Consider the following 23,091-nt stretch of genomic DNA (forward strand, 5'->3'; position numbering starts at 1 on the left):
TATTATTGTCACATGCACCAAGATACAGTGGAACAGCACAAACGAGAAAATCTGTCGATGTTGCAAATCTGGCATTTTGTGTGTGTGTGTGTGTGTGTGTGTGTGTGTGTTACAGTGAAAAGCTTTTGTTTGCAAGCTATCCAAACAGATCAGGTTGGGATTCAGATTTATTTGTCACATGTACATCGGAACATATTGGTATTTATTTTGTGCAGCAAGTGTGATTTATGAAGTTCAATTTCTCTTGACCTTCATGTGGCAGGTAACTATGAAACAGATGGCGATGAAAAGGGAACCCAGAAGGTGGTCCACAATGAGAAACATGCCGTCGTGTACAGTTACTCCTTCTTCCACTTTATCTTTTTTCTTGGATCCCTGTATGTCATGATGACGTTGACAAACTGGTTTGAGTAAGTGAACTGTGCTCAGTTTCTGCATTATAAGCAATTACAAAAATCCCTTTATACAATGCATTACTGGTTTCCCGTGGCATTTGTTGTATATAGTTTCATTAAGGATCAGATGGGACATTAAACACCTTTACACCCCTATCTCACCCAGAACAAACCTAGCGAACCGTCGGGGCAGATCTGTCATTCACTGCTTTAGATATATGATTAGAAATGAGTGAACTGATCACTTCCAGTTCTGATCAAATGAGTTCTCCTTCCATTTAACTAGCTTGAATCAAAATACAGGTTGAGCACCCCTGAAAACCCCAGAAAACATCAGAAATCAGAAATTTTATTTGAGTGCTGAAATGACTCCACAAATGGAAAATTCCAGAAGGTTCCCAGGCTGTTGCGCACCAGAGACAGTTCTGAGAAGTGACCTCACATACCCGGAGTGGGACCCTGTTGGCGGCAGTTTGTCTGCAGCAGGCATCAGAGCCAGACCTTTGTGCATCACTCACAGCACTTACCCTGTGTTTTGTGCTTATTCTCTGCTCTGTGCTTTGAAGACATTGTTCAAAATGGCAAAAAAAGAGCAATTTTCAACAATATCTTCACAGCAGAGAGGAGAATGAGCACAAAACGCACAGTAATCACTGTGGGTAATAGTGAAATGCTTCCTCTCTTTTATGTTTATAACACAAAGTGGAATTGTTGGGAAAACCTGAGAGCAGAGTAAGTGTGAAGCATCTGACAGAGCAGTATGGATTTGGAACGATGACTGTGTACGACTTGAAGAAACAGAAGGATAGACTGTTAAAGTTCCATACTGAAAGTACTAAGCAGAAGTTATGAAAAGCTGCGTAAAGCGAAAAATGAAGATCTCGCTGGTGTATTGAATGAGTGGATTCATCTGCGTCGGAGTGAACATATGCTGATCATGAAATCAAGCAAAGATCTATTACGACAAATTGAAAATTGAAGGCAGTTGCGAATATTCAGCATGCTGGTTGCAGAAATTGATGAAAAGGCAGGGCATTGTTTTTAAAGATTTGTCTGCTGATCACAAATAATAAAGATGATTTGTTAATACAGTAGAAAAGTTGCCCATAGACAAAATGATGAAAATATGTCTTATTGAAGGGCTAGAGCAGTGTACATTCGTAACAGTACAAGAAATTGTGTCATTCTATAAAATCAAAGATTATTGCCCTTGTTAATGAGGCCTAGGACACTGGAAGAAACATTCATTTAAAAAAAACTTGCCTGGCACAGTACCTCCTCATCCCAAGAGCATCCACTTCCAGGTCCCTCAACTGCTTCTGATGTTTGTCCTCACAATGATGTTGACGATGATGTACCCTCCCCCTTGTGTTTTCCAGACCTGATGTAGTTGTAGTGTTTAGTGCTGCATAATCGTCTGAGAAAAAATCTTAAATCCAAAATACTTAGCCCTACGCAATTTGATTAAGGGGTGCTCAACCCTGTACATTGAAGCCTAGTAACACCCTATTCACTATTTATTCTTGCTCCACAATTGGTAGCCAGCCGGGAAAGAGATCTGCAGTTTCTGCATGGACGTTTATGCACCTATTGGAGCCTCTTTTGGGCTGTGGTGAACATTCATGGTCAATGTACCCAGGGTTATGTCTCTTTATTTGATCTCTCCCAGTAATACTTGATTGACGTTCATCACTAGCATGATTGATTTGTTGCCTTCATCACTAACACGACTGATAGGAAGAAATTTGTTGCAAAAGATTTAATTTACTTAGATAATGAATTAAGGAAAAACTAGAATTTTACACAATGGGAGGAGGTTATTTGGCCCTTTGCCTAGATTTCAGAAACTTCTGATCTGAAATAGTGGAAATGCACATCCAGTGACCATTTTATTAGGTGTACATTTGTAATCTGCTGCCCATCCACTTCAAGATTTGACATGTTGTGCATTCAGAGATACTCTTCTGCACACTGCTGTTATAACTGTCACCTTCCTGTCAGCTTGAACCAGTCTAACTATTCTCCTCTCACCTCCCTCATTAACAAGGCACTTTCACCCACAGAATTGCTGCTCACTGGATTTTTTTTTTTGCACCATTCTCTGTAAACTCTAGGGACTGCTGTGCATGAAAATCCCAGGAGATCAGTAGTTTCTAAGATACTCAAATCTCCTCATCTGGCACCATCTATCTTTCCATGGTCAAAATCACTTGGAACGTAATTCTTCCCCATTCCAATGTTCGGTCTGAATAACAACTGAACTCTTGACCATGTCTGCATGCTTTTATGCAATGAATTGCTGCCACATGATTAGCGGATACGATATTTGCCTTAACGGGCAGGTGTACCTAATAAAGTGGCCACTGAGTGTATATCGAACGGGAGGATGTTTTCTGAGACTGCCGAAGTCGCTTAAGAGGCATGAAAGTAATTAATGACTATTTTTTAAATAAGTTTTTTTTCCGCTCTTCACAGGTACGAGTCTGTTGCACTGGAGACATTTGCATTTGGAAACTCATCCAACTTTTGGATTAAAATGGCTTCCTGTTGGATTTGCATCTTGTTGTTTTTATGGACCCTTGTTGCTCCCCTGTGCTGTCCTAAGCGTGAATTTTTTGTGTAACATTTTGTATTCCAGAACTCCAGACTCCCACAGTCCTATTCCACCTTGTCATGTTACATAACCTGTCCTGTTTTCTTTTATCGTTAATTGACCTGCCCTGTACTATTCTCTGATATGGCCTCTGTGTGTACTGTTAGGGCCTCTGTCAATAATGATCTATGTTAAGTTACATTCCTACAGTTCTACAGGGGTAGTATTCCACATCTAAATGGAGTTCCTCTCATAGAACATTACAGCACAGATTCTCCGGCCCACAACGTTATGCCAACATTTTAACCTATTCTGAGATCAATCAGTGGTAACAAGAAACTTGCCTGGGGAGCATGATTCTGATAGTGCGGCAGCAGTTCAGTTGCACAGGGGTGAGCTGGATGCTTAATGACAAAACTTGCTAATGTGCTCGCATGAATACTGCTGGTTTATACTGAGCTTGTAGTAGGCAAACAAATCAGTTTGGCAGAATTAACCTAGACGTTCAACAACCTGGATATATGCAGCATATTTGTCTCCTAAACTGCCTAAATGAGGCCCTCTGTTGGTTGGGGTCGACCATGGATGTTGTGTTCCAGCTGTCTGTGATATGCGAGAAGGGGAAGTACAAAATGGAGAACAAGCTGTTGCCAAGTTGCGGGCTCTTCCTCTCCATGCAGCTGATGAATCCAAAGGAACGGCAGAGACTGATCCAATCTGGCACCAATGCTGTTGCAGGACTGGCTGGTCAGCATTGAACTCAACATAGGACTGGCTTAGGGACTCCAGCTCCACGTTTTTCCTGGGGATTTACTCGCGAAGGCTTCCCCATGAATGGGTATAGCTGCAAGGCAGTGGAGGTTTGAGGTCAGTTTACCTTCTCCTAGATGAGCTGCCAGCCACGGCTGACGAGCCCCGCCTGATGGAAACAACTCATTATAAGGTGCCAGTAATGTGCCTTTGCCCGTTCTCCTGTCAGTAGAAATGGTTTTGCCGGGCTTAGTAGCCAAGTCTCACGCGAAGGCCAGGAGCTGAATTTGGTAGTCAGAGGCTATTTAAGACACATGTCATTGTGAGTATTTAGTAGTTACTGAGAGCTTTTCCCCACTATCACTTCCAGCTACAACAGCCTTAAAGAACCAGCAGTCTAAAGTTTGTTCTATATTCAGTGGGCTTTAATAAACCTAGCAGTTCTCATCAAAGGTATCCTAGTGGTTCCCAGCTTTGAGTTGGACCCAATCTTAAAATAGGTCTGTTTCCTATATGTAAACCATAATGAGTCACACTTTGCCTCACCCTTTGCAGAAGCAGGTTAAGGTTTGGACAGTTTTGTGACTGGAAGTTTTAAAGTTTAGTGGAAAAATAAAACTGAAAATATTAAATCCATTTAAAATTATTTCATTGTATAGTTGATGTAAAGTAGTATGGAAAAAGTTGATGTCCCTACGAAGTTAATTGAAATATATAGGGGAGAAGTGGGGTTGGTTTTCATAGAATCAACTTGTATGTAATGCCTGTGTCTCCTTTGTTTGGATCCCATTGCCTGCCACGCCTTTCCTTGAAAATTTTCTTTGCTAATCAGTAGCAGGAGAGTCCTGTGCAAATTTTATCGTGCACCAGTTGGGATTAAAGCATTGTGGCCCCTTGTATTACAAATTGTCAATAGAACAGAAAGCGAATGTGGAAATGTATATAGATGGGCAAAATCAGAGTTGCATCACCTTTAAGATATGAAGAAGCTAAATTGCATTGATTGTATGAAGTGTTTTGAAGCGGGTACTCTTGTGTATTTATTTAATGTAGTTTTTAAAATTAATATTGATGCAACATTTTGTATCTTTATAAGATGAACAAATTTAATTAGTGATATGATTGCCAAGCTTAAAGCTGGTTCTGAGGCCAAATATGTGGCTGTAAAATATATATAACACTACTGGAAGCATGTATCTGCTGCCATTTGCCAAATGCTTGGCAAAGTTCAGCCAATTAATTTCCATTTTAGCCAACTAGTAACTGTGCTGGTATTTTAAACCATTTTAAATATTTGTGTTGGTATTCGTTAATATTTTTTTTTAAAAACTTGCCTGCTTCTTGGTTTAAACTCCTCTGGCATCTCTGAGCCAAATTGGCATTCGCAGCTTGTGCTTGATACCACTGCATTGTTCCTTTGGTATTTGACTTTTTTTCTTTTAAGGTTACACTAAACCAAGAAGAAAAGCTTCAATGACTAGTATTTGCAGCCTATCTAAATAAACCAGAATGGGGAATTGCTAGAAAGAAGTGAAGTGGGCAATGTAAAGACGGAAGTACTAGTTCGTAATAGGAAGTAAGGTAATAGTTGACTGTTACGGGTATTTTGAGCAAAAGATGATAAGAAAGTAAGAGTTCAGGATGATTGTGCCACTTGTCCAATCTGAAGGTGAAGCAGCGGGTTAGTGGAAATATGAACGCTATCAAGATTTGCTAAAATCTATTTTGTACAAAGCTTGCACAATAAGAGCTGTAACTGGCAGAATGATTTAACTCTAGAAGCTTATACATCAGTCTGCCAAGTGGAAGAGCCATGATGATACTGACAAACTGGAATTCAGCATGTAGATTAGGACAGAATTTTAGTTTTTAACCTCTCTTTTGTCAGTGTATGTGCATAGGGATTGTTGGAAGGGATTGGATGCAAAATGGTCAAAATGTCTTATTATGATCCCAAAATAAATCTGAAATGCTTTATTTACCTCAGTAGTCTGATGTCAACTTTACAGTAGCATTAATGGTTAGTGATAACTATGATTTTTGAAACTCTTTCCAGTTCCAGAAAGAGTTAACTTGATGTGTAGAGGCTAAATACTGTGATACTGACCTACTGAAAACATTTGGTAACTCATTAAATGCTAAGTAAATAGTCAAAACTCTGGCAGTTTTCAAAAAGAAGCTGCAAGTTGGTTGCTGAGTTTGAACCATTTGTGGGACTATTACAAAGTGACAACAAGAATATCTGAATTCCCTGTATTTTCCGAGGCACAGTTGGTAGCATATTTTAAGTATAATTGAAAACTTAAAAATTTAGTTTATAGGTTTTGCCTTCAATGGATGTTTGTTTATGCAAAGTCACAACTTTTTACAGTATGTGGATAAACGTATATAATTTGGAGTTTGATATCTTGATGTATGGCGCTGGATAAGGCCAAGTTTATAAGAGATCACACGCACAATGCTGGAGGGACAGGTCAGGTGGCATCTATGAAGGAGAATAAGCAGTTGGGAGTTGAAGGTTGTGGAATCTCTTGTGCTCAAGTTTGTAGAAATATTGCCTAGAAACTGGCCATGCTGAACAATGTGTGTGTGTGTTTTTAAAAATCAGATACCAATAATTTTCACATTAAATTATATGAACTCAACTAAGTGGTATTTTAATCCCCTTGAATACAAATGTTGATGGACTGTGATCTAAAGCAGTTGTTGTAAAGTATTACTTCCTGTTATTTTCTTCTTCTTCCAGTACTGGTGCTAATATTGACATGCCTACCTGTTTAAGACTTGTATGTTTTATATGTTGGAATCTTTTGTATTTTCCCTATTGCCATATCTCCTCTCCTCGTGCACTGTAAAATGCCATCTTATGACCTTGTGCAGTTGATGGCATTCAGATTTTTTAAAACAAATGAACCATGGGCTCTGGCCTGAAGTAGCAGTCTGCACCAATAAGAATGAAAACATGAACTTTAAAGAATACCTTTTGTTAAAGCAACTGCATAATTTTTTTTAAGAGCTGTGGGAGAGGTTTTTTAAAATTGTCAAAACAAAAAAAATGACGTCTCTTTTGATATGATGATTCTACAGCACCTTTTGTGACTGTTGTTTATTGTCACTTTAAATGATGCTTAAATTAAAGCTGAGGTTTCATCTGCCCTCAAATGCTTGATTCTACTTAAGTGCACACTTCATGGAAATGGGTGCTGGCAGTGGAGACACAAGTTATACCTGGCAATACAACCAATTTTACCTTCAATGTTTTTTTGTGTGAGGATTATATACACAATAATTTATCTACAATTTCCAATATAATGCTGGTTTGGCTTTCTATCTTACAAGTGCACATTGTTTTTTTTATTAAAATACTCAATAAATCAAACTTTCTCTCTGAAATGTTATTTTGAAGTGTGTTAAGAACCCCACAGTATGTGACACTAATCTAAGTTTTCCATTCTTGATTTTATTGTTTTAATAAACTTCTGTGACCTTAATTTCAGAGACTTGTATTTTTATTTCAGCTTTAATGACTCTATGACATCCCAAAGTGCTACATGATTAAAGTGCTTTTTGGACAGTAGTTAGTCTTTTAGGAAAGGTAATAGGTTGATGGGACTTGGTAGATTAATAGTGCTCCAGTGGTCTATGTCTCTAATTTTATAGTGCTCAGTTTCTATGCAGCGGATGTGCAAATCATCTATTTTGGGTGTTAACTGACAGTTAATGAATATGAATCTAAAACATTGGCCAATACTGTTAGCAGCACACATTTTAAATTTACCAAACTTATTCAGTGCTGGCAAGGATATCATTTTTTGCTCATCGCTATTTGCCCTGAGAAGGTGGTTGAGGACCTCCTTTTCTACACATTCATTCAGAAGGCAAAGGTCATCTAAAAGCTACTCCAGTATTGTACCAAGGTGTTGATTGTGTACTGAAGTCCCAGGATCCTGTGAGCCAGAGGTGCAAGTGCATGTTTGCAGAGTGATTCGGCCTTTTTCTTGCAATCACCTGGAATTATTTCTGCTGCAGGCCAAGGGGAAGAAAAGCTCTTTGTTCTTGCAGTGATCCACACTGAATATGCTTGAGAAGTCTGGTTGAGTATGAAACACAGGGCAGGAATTTCTGGGTACATCTTGTTTTGAATTGTGCTGGTAAAGCTAAATGCCAAATCAGATTCAGGTTTAATATCACTGACATGAGTTGTGAAATTTGTTGTTTTGCAGCAGCAGTACAGTGCAATACACAAATTGCAGTAAGAAATTTAAACAACTACATGAAATTTAAAAAAAGTTGTGAAAAAGAGAGCAAAAATAGTGAAGTAGTCTATACTGTCGATTCGGAAATTAATGGAGGTGGGGTAGAAGCTGTTCCTAAAATGTTGTGTGTCTCTTCAGGCTCCTGTATGCCCTCTTTGATAGTAATCAGAGGGCATATCCTGTGTGATGGAGGCCATTAATGATGGATGTCACCTTTTTTTTGAGGCATTGCCTTTTGAAGATGTTCTCAGTGCTGGAGCTGAGTGAGATTGCAGCCCTCTGAAGCTGTACAGTGGCCCCTCCATACTAGATGATGGAACTAGAAATTTGCTGGAGTGGTGACAAATCTCCTTCAACCCTTAATTTAAAGTACTTTCTCACAAAGGTTTGGAGAAGTCGACTTTTTTACTCGCTTGTTGGCCTTCACAGAATCTGCTTTGCCTCCTTGTAATCAACGTTTGAAATAGATAACTGGCAGATATTGTTTGTATTCTGTTCCTTGAATACAATCTTGTGTTTATTAATGTTTTCCATCCATGGAACTTGAAGAGATTCTTTTTATTTAGCTGCCACAAGCAATCTTAATACATAAATTCTGATATCATTCATGGTGATCACAAAACTGAGTGGTGGACAGGTGTCTATAAAGAAAATTATCTGGCCTTGAACTGCCTGGCCTGTCTTGATCTGTAGCAAGGTCCTGGACTGGGAACTGTTCACTCAAACAGCACACACACCCTGCTTTTGCCCCACCCCAGTCACTCACTCGAGATTAACGGGGGATTTCAAACCTTGAAATACGAGAAGAGAACTGTGGTGTGATGAAGATTGATTATCTGGCAAGAATGAATTGGTAGCAAATGTATTCTTCTGCCTACATTTCAATGCCGAATGGAGATGATAAAGAAGGTATTGCATGTTTCTAAGGATGTACAAATATAACTTACGAGTAGGCTACTAGGTCCCTTGAGCCGGTTTCTAACCCCGCCCACCCACCCCAGTTTAATAGTCGAGTTTATTGTAAGGTCAACTTAGCATTTCTGAAGAAACACTTTATTTACAGTTTTTCCTGAGATATGAAAAGCAGTCTACATTCCCCAGGGACTTGCCTTGGATATTTATTTTCTAATGTTTACTTGAGGATCTTCATTTTTCGGCTGTAAATTATAAAATTGTTGTCCTACACTATACAGTGGCATGCAAACTTTTGGGCACCACTGGTCAAAATTTCTGTTACTGTGAATAGTTAAATGAGTAGAAGATGAACTGATCTCCAGAAGTCATAAAGTTAAAGATGAAACATTCTTTTCAACATTTTAAGCAAGATTAGTGTATTATTTTTGTTTTGTACAATTTTAGAGTGGGCGGGGGGGGGGGGGCAGGATAGGAGCACCATGCAAAAGTTTGCGCATCCCAAGAGATTTGAGCTCTCAGATAACTTTTAACAAGGTCTCGGACCTTAATTAGCTTGTTAAGGCTATGGCTTGTTCATAGACATCTTTAGGAAAGGCCAAGTGATGCAAATTTCAAAGCTTTATAAATATCCTGACTCCTCAAACCTTGTCCCAACAGTCAGCAGCCATGGGCTCCTCTAAGCAGCTGCATAGCACTCTGAAAATTCAAATAAGTGATGCCCACAAAGCTGGAGAAGGCTATCAGAAGATAGCAAAGCGTTTTCAAGTGGCCGTTTCCTCAGTTCGTAATGTAATTAAGAAATGGCAGTTAACAGGAACAGTGGAGGTCAAGTTGAGGTCTGGAAGACCAAGAAAACCGCTGATAGGATTGCTAGAAAGGCAAATCAAAATCCCTGTTTGACTGCAAAAGACGTTCAGGAAGATTTAGCAGACTCTGGAGTGGTGGTGCACTGTTCTACTGTGTAGCAACACTTGCACAAATATGACCTTCATAGAAGAGTCATCAGAAGAAAACCTTTCCTTCATCCTCACCACAAAATTCAGCGTAGGTAGTTTGCAAAGGAACATCTAAATAAGCCTGAAGCATTTGGGAAACAATTTCTGTGGACTGATGAAGTTAAAATAGAACTTTTTGGCCACAATGAGCAAAGGTAAGTTTGGAGAAAAAAGGGTGCAGAATTTCATGAAAAGAGCACCTATCCAACTGTTAAGCACGGGGGTGGATCAATCATGCTTTAGGCTTGTGTTGCAGCCAGTGGCTTGGGGAACATTTCACTAGTAGAAGGAAGAATGAATTCAATTAAATAACAACAAATTCTGGAAGTAAACATCATACCGTCTGTTTAAAAAAAAGCTGAAGATGAAAAGAGGATGGCTTCTACAACAGGATAATGATCCTAAACAGACCTCAAAATCCACAATGGACTACATCAAGAAGCACAAGCTGAAGGTTTTGCCATGGCCCTCACAGTTCCCCAACCTAAACATCATCGAAAATCTGTGGATAGACCTCAAAAGAGCAGTGCATGCAAGATGGCCCAAGAATCTCACAGAACTAGAAGCTTTTTGCAAGGAAGAATGGGCGATAATCCCCCAAACAAGAATTGAAAGACTTAATTGGCTACAGAAGGTGTTTACAAGCTGTGATACTTGCCTAAGTACTGACCATGCAGGGTGCCCAAACTTTTGCTTCGGGCCCTTTTACTTTTTTGTTATTTTGAAACTGTAAAAGATGGAAATAAAAAAAGTAATCTTGCTTAAAATATTAAAGAAATGTGTCATCTTTAACTTTATGCCGTTTGGAAATCAGGTCATCTTTTACTCTGTTAGCTATTCACAGTATCAGAAATTTTGACCAGGGGTGCCCAGACTTTTACATGCCACTTTATTTCACTGAATGAGCACTCCGTGCTGTCGAAGATACAAATGGAATTGCAACAAGTCTTTCCCAGCAATTTGTTTTAAATCTGCCTCCTGTGTTAGAGATGAGATGTCAACCTACTGCTTCATTGGCCACCAGCTTGTAGTATGTGAACAAAGGAGATTTTTTGAAACTGGAAGTCAAATGTAACAAGAACAGGCAAAATATTCTCAAGTTGAATATTGACCTTGCAAGATTAGAGTACAATTGAGGTTCTGTAATTTGGTACAGGTCAGGTAAGGTTTGGATTACAGATTATTGAAGGAGGCACTAAAATGTTTTGGGTACATGGGTAAATTTGCAGGAGTTCTTTAGTCTGGAAATAATCTGAATCTTTAAGATTTGTCTTGCAAGTCAGTGGGGATCCGTGTAAGCACATTGGAGCAGACATACTGGCATGTGAAGCTGCACAGTTTAGTGACCGTAAATGTAATGTTGCAATTTCACTGCAACCTGACTGCTGCTTATTTGTGATATCAACACTGAATAAGTCCACAGCCACTCACAATATAACAATCCTTACAAATGAACTCCATGACAGTGCTCAGAAATCAAAACGTTTGTGGAACCCAATAAGAAACTTCAAACAATAGCAGATAAAATTTTATATTCACTGCTGTGGATATTGATTAATACAGTCATTGTAATATTGTTATTCCATAACTTTCTCATATTTGAAGTACTCATTCTCAGGATATTAACATTGCTGGCAAGGCCCACATTTAATGCCAAATCTAAGACCCACAAAGGTTATGGGTTTTCCCTGGAGCAGTGTGGTTAACATGAATGACTTGAGTTAGACTTGAATTGCTAGGTTGCTTGGAGTTTATGTTGGAGTGGAATTGGAACTGCACCTTGAGAAAAGATGATGAGGATCTCCACCATGCCTTAAAGGACATCAGTAAATCAGCTTGATGCTTAAGTCGGCCCTTCAACACCATAGCCACTTTTACTGATATCGATTGTCTGAGGTAGAAATTGGACAGTGGCAGCTGTTGGCATTGAGTTGATGGGTTATAAACTTAGTGGATCCTCTTCCAAATATTCAGGGCATGCTTTGGGCAAGCGCTGTACTTGACAGAGCAACTGATCTTAACAGTGGACCAGTGGTAGACCAGTAGGTAGGGACAATGAAGGCTAACCACAGTTGAAGTGGTCAATACTCACAAGGATCAGAACCTGAATCCTTTGCCTTTGATTTTCTCTGCCTGAGTCTTGGAACGTTGAGAGCATCCTCCACTGGTTACTCTGGGAAGACCAGTAAATGAATAAGTGATGGGACTGAACTGGAGAACCCTGCTGCCCTAGAATTTCCTTTAAGATGCTTCTACTTTATTCTACCAGAAGCCCAGTATACAGTACAACCATTGACAAAAATGTAAATCTAAGATTGACAATAAATGCTACCTGGTTAGTGTTACCAATATCTGATTACAATAGTAAAAGGAAACTAGAAACTAAATGTTGTCACATATGAAAGGAAAAAGTACTTTGCATTGTCATAATAATAAATAAAATGCCATTAATAGCTAATTTATTTTTTTTAAATTGATGCCAAACTTCTGTTTTGCCATTTAAGCCAAAGTAAAACATCAAAAAGTGTGATTAAACATGGCTTCTTAAAACGGTTTATTGCAATTTTTAATATGTATCCAACCTGGTTATCTCAGAGACGGACCATCTCTGTACATAAACTTCAACATTTCTTGCTGAACACATTTTGTTCACAGCTGTTTTCCTGCTCAGATATTCAGGACCAGCTCCACATGGATACCTCCTCTACAGTCTTTCCTTTTGCAAGTAATTGGTTACAGCTACTGTGCTCCAAACTCCTGGAAATCTTCTGGAACTGTATCTGAAAGGGAAGTTACGGACTGTTACACATATGCTTACAGCACAAGCTTTAGATTGAAAACTTCCATATTTCCTTAAGATACAGGAGACTATTCAGCCCATTCGATCAATGCTAACAATCTATTCTCCCAGAAACCCACAGGGAGGACGTGCATATTCCACACGGGCAATGGCAGAGGCCAGAATTGAACTTTGGACTCTGATGCTCTGCGCCCCCTCTTTCCCGTAACCGCACAGATGTATAGGATATGGGCAAAACCGGGTTGGGAGAGGTAGGCATTACTCCTGTGGCTCTGGAAATGAATGCTATGCATGGGAAGAAACTTGGCACTTGTGACATATTCTGATCATTCTGACAATCGTGCTCAGGTGAATTATTGGCAAATGGCTAATGATAAAATTGGTAAATAAAATCTGTAGTAATAATTTTAAAGGAAAAATCTGTGATAGAATAATCATCAATGTCACTAGATTACTCATAGCATTTTGTCTAGAGTTCTGAACACAAACAGTCCTAGGTGTTATTCTTTCCACTTAAAATAATGACATTATTACTTTTAATATTAGCATAAAATTGTACAGCACAGAAATGGGGCCCTTTAGCCCACCTTGGCCACTCCTACCTATGCTAATTCTCATTTGCCTGCATTAGACCCTTATTACTCTGTCTTTCCTATTTACAGCACATACCCGTCCAAATATATTTTTAATGTTGTAATTGTATTAACTTCACTAACTCCTCTGGCAATTTACTCCTATAAAATTTCTCCCCTCTAACCTTAACCTAGGCTCTCAAGTTTTAAACTCCCTGGGCGGAAGAAGAAGTATTGTGACTATCTTCCTTATCTATGCCCCTTGTAACATTGTAAGCCTCTATCCATACCTTGTACACCTGTACCAATGAAGCTGAAACTTTCATGAGGTGTGGATAAGATGTAATGGACACTGAGACCTCACATAGTCTCAGGAGTGGCTGGCTGTCTCTACAACAGCAGACTGGTTGACGGAGTCCTTTTGCCAAAGTTGGGCTGAGGAGATTGGATTACTGCTGGCCACTGTAGACTGAGTTCTGGGAATCATTGTTTGGGTATCTCCAGCATTTGTCCTGCTATTGGGCGCCCACGTTAGTGCCAGTGTTGGAGAGCGAGGGTGCAGAGACAAAGGTACCTGGCCAAGGAGTTGAAGATTATTTTTAAACCTACTGTTAATCAGTTAGGCCAACTTGCTGCTTGATGTGGTTTCCACAGCAACTGTCCTTTAGGTTATACATTTGCACTACGTGGATGTCACTGGCAGGACCTTCATTTATAGACCCTATTTCTTGCTGATCGATTTCAAAGGATGGTTGGGAATTGACCACATTTCTACATCTAAATACATGACTATGTATATAGAGCAGTCTGGGTGAGGATGTTAGATTTCCTTTCCTGAGATTAATGAACCGAATGGATTTTTATGACAATTCATGAAACAGGAGTTGTATTCTAGACATTTATTTAATTATCTTCCACAGCTGTTGTTCCTTCGGATTTACAGTCTGGTAACTTGACTGATATTTCACTGTACCCAGTGGCCTCATTTCCAAGGCGTAGGCTACTGACAAGTTTTTACGCTTGGTTCCTCAAAGGTAACATTGGTGGACGTTGGGGTAGAACTGTGACCCTTTTAATCTTCAGTTTTTTAGGTGGGATGTATTAAGAACCCCTTGCAATTAGGCAGAAATCGCAATATATTTTCAAGGAGACACAAACCCTCTAACTGTTTCCCATCTCACATTCCAAACTTACCACTTGGATGATTCCTCCCAGGTATTTTTGAAGCCAGCGTGTTGTTGACACAAAGGTCGGTAACATGGCATTCCTTTCCCACTGACTCACATTACAGAGAAATGATTTTGACTTATAAGAATGGAATTTGCTGCTGATTCAAAGCCGCCGTTGTGGTGCTTTATGCTTGCATGGGGAAATGGAGCCAGATGTTCACCCACTGATGTGTTGCGGGGAAAGAAACCAATCACCACATTGTACTTTTCCAATATGCAATTTTCCATGGACAAGAACAGTTCCATGTGGATCAGTATATGTTTTTAAAAAATTACAATGTATAATTCATTGCTGACTTTTCAAATAAAGACTACAATGTAAAAATTCAATGCAGATTTAACTATGAAAATTTTCATGCGTTTTTATTTTCTTAACAAATTAGAAAAAATTAATGAATTCTGTTCTATCTAAATTGGAATTTGTTGTAGGAGTTCCTGAATCCTGTTAGAAGCCAGTTTCAGCATTTCACACTCGATCTTTTTGATTTCTCATACTATGTTTCAAATAAACTGCACCTTTAAAAAAATTAGTTGTAACTGTTGAACATTTAGAACAGTGATTCCCAATAGGGGCAGTTACGTGTCCTAAGGGGGTGTCAGGGGAAACAGAAATCGTTGAGGGTCGGTAAGCTGCACCCTAACTTGAGGCACAAGACCTGACCAACCTGACCAAACAAAAAAGGATGAGGCACTGGAACACAGGAAGAACCATAGCTCTGCGGGCAGTGAGCACGCGTCGTCACAACGCGCCTGAAACTTAGTAAATCTCATCCAACAAACATTATTGGGGATGCATAAATTAGCAACCAGGGTGCCCAACAGATCCCCTTGACTCGCAGCACAGAATGAGTTCATGCAATTTAACAGTTGGTAAATCAAGTACACCCCCTCAACCAGTGGCGTATCTAAGATATGGCACGTGCCCTGAGCGCCACTTGAAGGGGGCGCCACTGAGCAGTTTCTATTAAAGTCAGATAAGTCATCCTCAGATAGTGAAAAAAGAATTTTCTTCAGATGAATGATCTGTCTTTGATTATCATGGGTGAGAAGCACTAGGATGGCCTTATTTCAGAGCATTGGGTAGGAAGACCATGAAATGTTTCTTCACGAAGAAGGAAAGTGGAGCTGAAGGACAGAAGAGGTGAAAGTCGGAGGCGGAGGAAGCCAAGAAGTCGAGCAAGTTCTTCACGCCCTTCATTGAAAAGCCCGGAACAAGTAGTTCGACACATTCCATGGAGTCGCCTGCACCGGCTACAAGTTTGTTAGAATCCGAAGGTGGATCAAGTACAAATGCGTCACAAGCCGAGGAGGAAGTCGAGTCAGATAAATCCGAGTATGACGAGATTAAGAGTGAGGCTGCCACAGAGAGCGTGGACACAACAGGAGGGGAAGACGATGGTGGTGGTGGTGATGTTGAGTTTATTGACCGCATTTTGTATCCGTTGTCTTCTCTATTCCCAGTCAGACCATCAATCCTCATTGGAGCAGGAAAGTGGATTCAACCAGTGGAAAGCACCTGAAAGGATTAGTGTTCATGAAAATGCCAAGAATCATCGGGAATGCTTCACACAGTGAAGAAATGGAAAGAAATTTAGCTGGAAACAGAGGAGTTACTGACGTATTTCAGTCACAGATTGAGAAGGAAAAGCAGAAGTGGTGTGACATCTTGATGAGAATCCTTCACTGCATAAAGTTCCATGAGACTCAGAACCCGGCTTTGCGAGGACACGGAGTCACTTCAGCTAGACGATGACTCCAATGTGGGAAATTTCCTTGGCTTACTGAAACTACAGGCCATCTTTGACCCTGTCATAAAAGAGCACCTCACTCATTTGGAAAGTCATCCTGGATCCACATCTTATCTTTCACTGGGTGTCCAGAACGAATTCATCCACATGATGGCATCCACTGTTCACCAGAGTTTACGGAGAAGCATTCGTAAAGCCAAGCACTATGGTCTCATGTTCGACTCGACTCCTGATCAGGCACACGGTGAGCAGATGTCAGAAGTAGTGAGGTATGTGGAAGTTGATTTTGAGAGGAAAATAGTCTGTGTTAGAGAGTCCTTCCTTGGTTTTATCCAGATAAGCCAGAAGGATGCTGAGAGCTTGTTTGAAGACATCTTGAAACAGCTAGAGAAGGACAAAATGGAGCTACAAGATTGTCGGTCACAGGGCTATGATAACGCTGCTGTGATGGCTGGACACAGAAGTGGTGTTCATCAAAGAATAAGTGAGAAAAAACAACCTGGCAGTGTTCGTGAATTGCGACAATCACTCACTCAACTTGGTGGGTGTACATGCAGCCAAGCAGGATACAATGATGGTCACATTTTCTGGAACCATTGAAGCTCTCTACGTGTTATTCTCTCATTCAACACAGCGCTGGGAAAACCTCAAAAATGCTGTGCCTGTGGTTGTTAAGTTGGAGTCCAAAACCAGGTGGAGTGCAAGGACAGAAGCAGTGAAGCCTGTCAACAAGTACCTTGAGATACTTCAAGTTCACCAGGACATGATGGACAATGAAAACGAGACCAGTGAAACAAGAAGTGATGCAAGGCAGCTGTATGAGTTATGATTTTCTGATTTTGCTAGGATTTTGGAACAAAGTACTCATTCGCATTGACCGTATTCAAAAGAGGCTGCAGGATCCTAGCATGAACTTCCATAATGCTGCCCTGGATTTGAAAGCCCTCCGAGATCATTTTTATGATGAAAGAGAAGTGTTGGTCAGTGAGTCACTCGAAGAAGGAGTGGGTCTCCATCAGGAATGGAATATTGAAGGTGAAAGATGTCAAAGACGAAAGAAATGAATGGCTGATGAGAACTCGAGAGACGCTGGGTTAACAGCTAAGGAGGAAATGGAAAGAGTCATGAAGGGAACACTCGACCATCTTCACAGAGAAATGGATGAAAAGTTCGCTCGTTTGCATGATACTGACACCAAGTTTGGAGTCCTTCCCGATGTTGAGGGACTGTGTTATGGCGCCAACAGTAACGACCTAAAGGAGAAGTGTGAAAATTGTACAGCTCTGATGTTGATAGACAGCAGCTGTATGAAGACATTTTGGATTGCAGAATGTTGCTATCAAGGCGGGTCAACATGAAAATATCAAGACCTGAAGAGCTTCTTGAATTTATTGTTCAGTATGGAGATGAGAGCATCTTCCCAATCTTCACATTGCTATTCAGATAATGTTAACCATCGCAGTTTCCATTGTCAGCTGTGAAAGATCATTCAGCAAGTTAAAACTAATACTTTCATATTTGAGAGCCTCCACAGGTCAAGGCAGACTCTATGATCTTGCTCTGCTGAGTGTAAAGAAACTGAAAAAACTGACTTTGATCACATCATAGACCAATTTGCATCAGTGAAAGCAAGGAAGTTGCAGTTACAATTTTCATGTAGTGCCATAATCTGTTAATTAAAAGATTAACAAGCTTGACTTGTATTTTTGAGCAGATATTATGGTAAATTTAGACGTTGTCAGACGTTTGGACAGGGGCGCAATTTCAGTGCTTGCCATAGGCGCTATTTTCTGTAGATACGCCCCTGACCTCAACAGATCTGTAGCAAACAGGTTGCACAACGATACAACGCTGGCTGGAACCAAACAGTGAAATAAAGCCAATCTGTGAATCTGTCAACCCAGAGGGTTCCTCTGGAGGTGTTCAAAGTGACCTCGGCTTCATATGAGTGGTCAAGAACCGCCTTGGCGATAGTGAAATCTTCCGTGATTGGTCAGTCGCACTAACTGGAAAAGGTAGCTTGCCGACCATCAGCTCTATCCCGACTAACATTCAGGTTCCAGTCTGAATCCTTGTCAACGTAATTTTCGCTGTTGTGTTTGTCTTCAGCGCTTCACGTTGGCGTTCCTTTGTATGTTACTACCATCGTTTCATCCATGTCAACTCACTGCCATTGTCAACATCCGATAGGCATTCCCAGTTTGTGTTAATCTTTTATTTTAATATAGCCCTGTTAATGATGGATAAATATTACGGCGCGATCTCCAAGTCCGAACACTGTGAAGCCTTGAATTCGAATCCTGCTTTTTTATTAGTATTTTAAAATCAATTCCTCCGAGTAATAACTCTGTAGCTCATCGTATTGACAAAATGAGTGAAGACAATGTGTATCAATTATGCACAGAGCTACAATAAAAAAGAGAATTTGGGATACAACTGGCTGAGTCCACTGTGCGAGACAATAAGGCATTCCTGATGGCATATGTGTGATTTATCAAAAAATATTTAGGAAGACATTCTCTTATGTAAAAAGTTAAGAACAAATATCAATGGAGAATCAATCCACGACGATCTCAAAATGTATTCTGATTAGGAACATGATTTCTTGTGCAACAGATGGAGCACCAGATATGACAGGTCACTACGCTGCCTTATGAACAAAAGAAATTCCAAGTCTGTTTGCAATCCATTGTGTAATTCATCATCAACATCTCGCAGCCAGAAACCTCAGCCAGCAACTTTGTTTCCAAGCATGACACCTGTAGTATCTGCTATCAACAAAATTAAAACTCATCCATTAAATAGCAGAATATTTCACCAGTTATGCCAAGGTAACAATGAAGAGTCTGAACGCTTGCTTTTTCACACTGAAGTGTTGTCTGTCAAAAGGCTGTTGATTAAAACATTTCTTTTGATCTTTTTAACACTGCGGTTGAACTTTTGCTCAGAGCTTGGGAAACTGAGATGTGACATACCTAGCTAGAAACCATCAAGCTCAGGATATCAAAGCTGCTATACAGCACACAGGTACTGTGCAAACCAGGTTTAAAGACAAATAAAAATTTAAAGCAGTATCATTTTTCTCATGGGAGCATATGGTAGACATGTTTTTACACTTTGGGGGCGCTGGAAACTATATTGTGCCTAAGAGGAGTGTTGGCAAGTATAAAGGTGCTTTAGGGGGTGTTGGGCTAAAAAAGGTAGGGAAAAATGGATTTAGAATAAAAACACTAAAAGGTGCAATTCCATCTTTATCTAAAAGGAGAACTAGAAATGGGAGGTTATAGGGAAACTTTATTATGCACAAACTAAGTGCATAATTAATTGCTGTTTCTAATTATTAAATAAATCAGAAAAAATTATTGTAGACATAGGAAGTTTGATGGATTTAATGGCAGACGGATTTTCCCTCAGATGGCAGCCTTAATTGTGTTGATGTACAGAGGGATTTTGAAGTCTGAAGTCCAAAGCCCAAAGCTCCCTGGAAGTGGCCAAGCAAGTCCATAGGGTTGCAAAGAAGACCAATGGAGCATCTGTCATTATGAGTCGAAGTAATGAATTCAAGTCAGGTAGTTAACTGGCAGCGTTATAAAACTCTAGTTAGGCTGTACCTGGAGTATCATGTTCATTTCTGATCACCACATTTTAAGGAAAGATGCAGAGGCTTTGGAGAGAGTACAGAAGAGGTTTCAGTGAGTACAGAAGAGGTTTGAGTGCTGTGGAGGTTTGAGTAAGTGCGGAAGAGGTTTGAGTGAGTACAGAAGAGGTTTGAGTGAATACAGAAGAGGTTTGGGTACAGAAGAGGTTTACCAGATTCTGCCTGGATTAGAGGACATGTACTATGAGGAGAGGTTGGACAAACTAGGGTTGTTTTCTCCGGAGCAGTGGAGGCTGAAAATTATAAGAGGCATAGATAGAGTAGACAGCTTTTTGTTATCTTTGAAATGTCTCATACTGGGGGAGTGCAATTAAGGTGAGGGGGGAGAAGTTCAAAAGATGTGCGGGCAAGTTTTTTTTCCCCTACACAGAGTGCTGGGTGCCTGGAATGTGCTGCCAGGGTCTGTGCTGGAAGCAGTTATGGAAGAGATGTTTAAGAGACTCTTAGACACTTAAACATTAAGAGAATGGAGGGATATGAACCATATGCAGGCAGCAGGGATTAGTTTTGTTAGCTGTCATTAATTTGATTAGTTTAGCAAATCATTGTGAGCTGAAGGGCATTTTCTATGCTGTACTGTTCAATGTTGTCAATGTGTGCCTTGTCTGCTATTCCAATCGTCCCATAATTACTTGGTCACCTTATCCTCATCATCTCACTACCCAGTTATACATAGGATAATAGGAACTAGGATCAGAGCTAGGCCAATTGGCCCCTCAAAGTCTTTTTCTACCATTTAATAAAATCGTGCTGATCTGTGTAATAACCTCAACTCCAGCTTCCCGTCTACCTGTGGTAACCTTTCACCACCTTGCTCAACATGGATCCACCTATCTCAGCCCTAAAAATATACAAAGCCTCTGCCTCCAGTGACCTTTGTGTAAGAAAGATTCATAATCTCTAACAGAGGGCATTTACTCCCACCTCAGTCTTTTATAGATGATCCCCATATTTTTCAATAAATTCATAGCTGATCTGAACTTGACTACAATGTTACCTTCTTGGCTAATCCCTGTAGTCCAAAAATCAACTTTATCCATGAATATATGCAATAATGCCACATTCCATAGCTTGCTGGGGCTAGAGAATCCCAAATTTCCTTGGCCCTCTCAGAGAAGGAATGTCCTTAATCCATTATTCCGAAACTATGTCCCCTCATTGTAAACTCCTGATGAGGTGGTCATGCATTCCTCTTCCTTGCTTGATTTGTGGGAAACCTCTGCCCGTTCTTCCATCATTTTCCCAAGCGCTGTATTGTTACGCGACCACAGGTTTTGTTCACTGTGGACTGTCACTTTAAGAGACGCCTGAATGAGGCGGGACCATGATGTCAGTATGACAAACTGCAATGGACTGCTGAGATTTTCAGTAGTGAAGAGAGGGAGAGAGAGCCAGGCTTTGGATTGCAAGCTGGTGGAGCAGTTTGCTATGATGTGGGTAAAGTTTGCTACTTATCCACGCCCAGAAGATTGGGTTGTTCCATGGCACATAGTGCACAGTGAATGTGTCACTTATAATCCGTACGTGGGGCTTTGTTGGAGTGTCCTGTGGAACCACTTTTGTTAACCCTTACCTGGATGCGGGTGTGTATTGTGGTTACCACTTGGAAGAAGGGATATTTCCGTGACATGTCACCTGTTCCTATGTGGATTTCGGAACAACTCAACGGATAAGATCTTCGGCGACTGTTATTCTGTTTGCCCAGCGTGGAACCTGTGGAATTTCTTCATAACCGCCTTTTCTCTACATTTTAAAGTGGATTTACAAATCTCTCCCCTCACTCATTTATTCCATGGATAACTGTATCTTTCTACTTCGCCATCTTAAGACTTTAAGAATTGTTCCTAAGCTTGATAGTTTGGGAGCTACCTATACGCACACACACACATAACATTGTTAATTTGTTTATTTTGTTTAAGTCTCTATATTTTGAATAGATATTAATAAAGATAGTGGTTTTAACGTTGAAACCTGACTCGTGTGTGATCCATTGCTGTTGGTACGTAACAGTATCCTACAAGAGACCTAGTTCAGCACAGGATGCCTCACGCAGTCCGCCTGGCTCATAGACTGCACGTACTCCCTTCCAAGAGTTGCTCACGTTACCATAAGACATAGGAGCAGAATTAAGCTATTCAGCTCATCGAATTTGTTCTGCATCGTGGCTGATTTATTACTCCTCTCAACCCTATTCTTCTGCCTTCTTCCCCATCACCTTTGATGCCCTGACTAATCAAGAACCTCTGCTTTAAATATACTCAATGACTTGAGCCCTACTGTCATCTGTGGCAAAGAATTCCACAGATTTACCACCATCTAGCTAAAGAAATTCCTCCTCATCCCCTGCCCTTACTGAGTCGGGGCAACATTGCCTGGAACTGTTTAAGTCATTAATTTTCATTGGATGAATTATAAGTCAACCATAATGGATAGCTGTGGTAAGTTCTCCTTAGGATGAAGTAATAAATTTATTCACCATATACATTTACATGTATTAGGAATTTGCTGTGGTGTGGTGGTATCACATGCAACAAAAAACAACATTTAACAATTATAAGAATAAAAGCTATACTAAATGTAAAGTTATGGGCTAAAAGATGGATAGGAAATAAAATGTGCTTAAATACTGTACATAAATACCAGCATGTATCTAGAATGTAAACAACATTATTAAACGTGGTTTGAAGTGTCTGCAGTGCAGTGACTGAGGTAACAAATGGGAGGAGGGCCAAATAGAATGGTGATCAGATTAACTGCCTGGGGGAAAAAAAAATTTAAGATGGCGTCACACACACAAAATGCTGGTGGAACGCAGCAGGCCAGGAAGCATCTATAGGAAGAAGTACAGTCGACGGTTCGGGCTGAGACCCTCCATCAGGACTAACTGAAAGAAAAGGTAGTAAGAGATTTGAGAGGGGGAGGGGGAAATCTGAAATGATAGGAGAGTACCGTAGGAGGTGGGATGAAGCTAAGAGCTGGAAAGGTGATTGGCAAAAGGGATACAGAGCTGGAGAAGGGAAAGGATCATGGGACGGGAGGCCGAGGGAAAAAGAAAGGGGAGCACCAGAGGGAGATGGAGAGCAGGCAAGGAGTGATTGTGAGAGGGGCACAGAGAGAGAGAAAAAAGGGGGAAAATAATAAATAAATAAGGGATGGGGTAAGAAGGGGAGGGGGGCATTA

The 23,091-nt window shown here is 40.3% G+C and overlaps 2 protein-coding genes across 2 annotated transcripts in view; one reads left to right on the top strand and one right to left on the bottom strand.

The window, feature by feature from the left end:
- Positions 1-7,229, top strand: part of serinc5 (serine incorporator 5) — an 88,981-nt gene extending 81,752 nt beyond the window's left edge. The window contains exons 11-12 of the mRNA XM_073048206.1: positions 263-410; positions 2,871-7,229. Of these exons, the coding sequence (XP_072904307.1) occupies positions 263-410; positions 2,871-3,018 (296 nt within the window). The 3' untranslated portion in view covers positions 3,019-7,229. The remainder of the gene's footprint in view (positions 1-262; positions 411-2,870) is intronic.
- Positions 7,230-11,416: 4,187 nt separating this feature from the next.
- The window catches only part of thbs4a (thrombospondin 4a), a 151,573-nt gene continuing 139,898 nt past the window's right edge, over positions 11,417-23,091 (bottom strand). Inside the window, exon 22 of the mRNA XM_073048211.1 lies at positions 11,417-12,684. Coding sequence (XP_072904312.1) covers positions 12,644-12,684 — 41 coding nt within the window. The 3' untranslated portion in view covers positions 11,417-12,643. The remainder of the gene's footprint in view (positions 12,685-23,091) is intronic.

The sequence above is a fragment of the Hemitrygon akajei genome, chromosome 6 (genome assembly GCF_048418815.1).
Source record: "Hemitrygon akajei chromosome 6, sHemAka1.3, whole genome shotgun sequence".
Lineage (NCBI taxonomy): Eukaryota > Metazoa > Chordata > Chondrichthyes > Myliobatiformes > Dasyatidae > Hemitrygon > Hemitrygon akajei.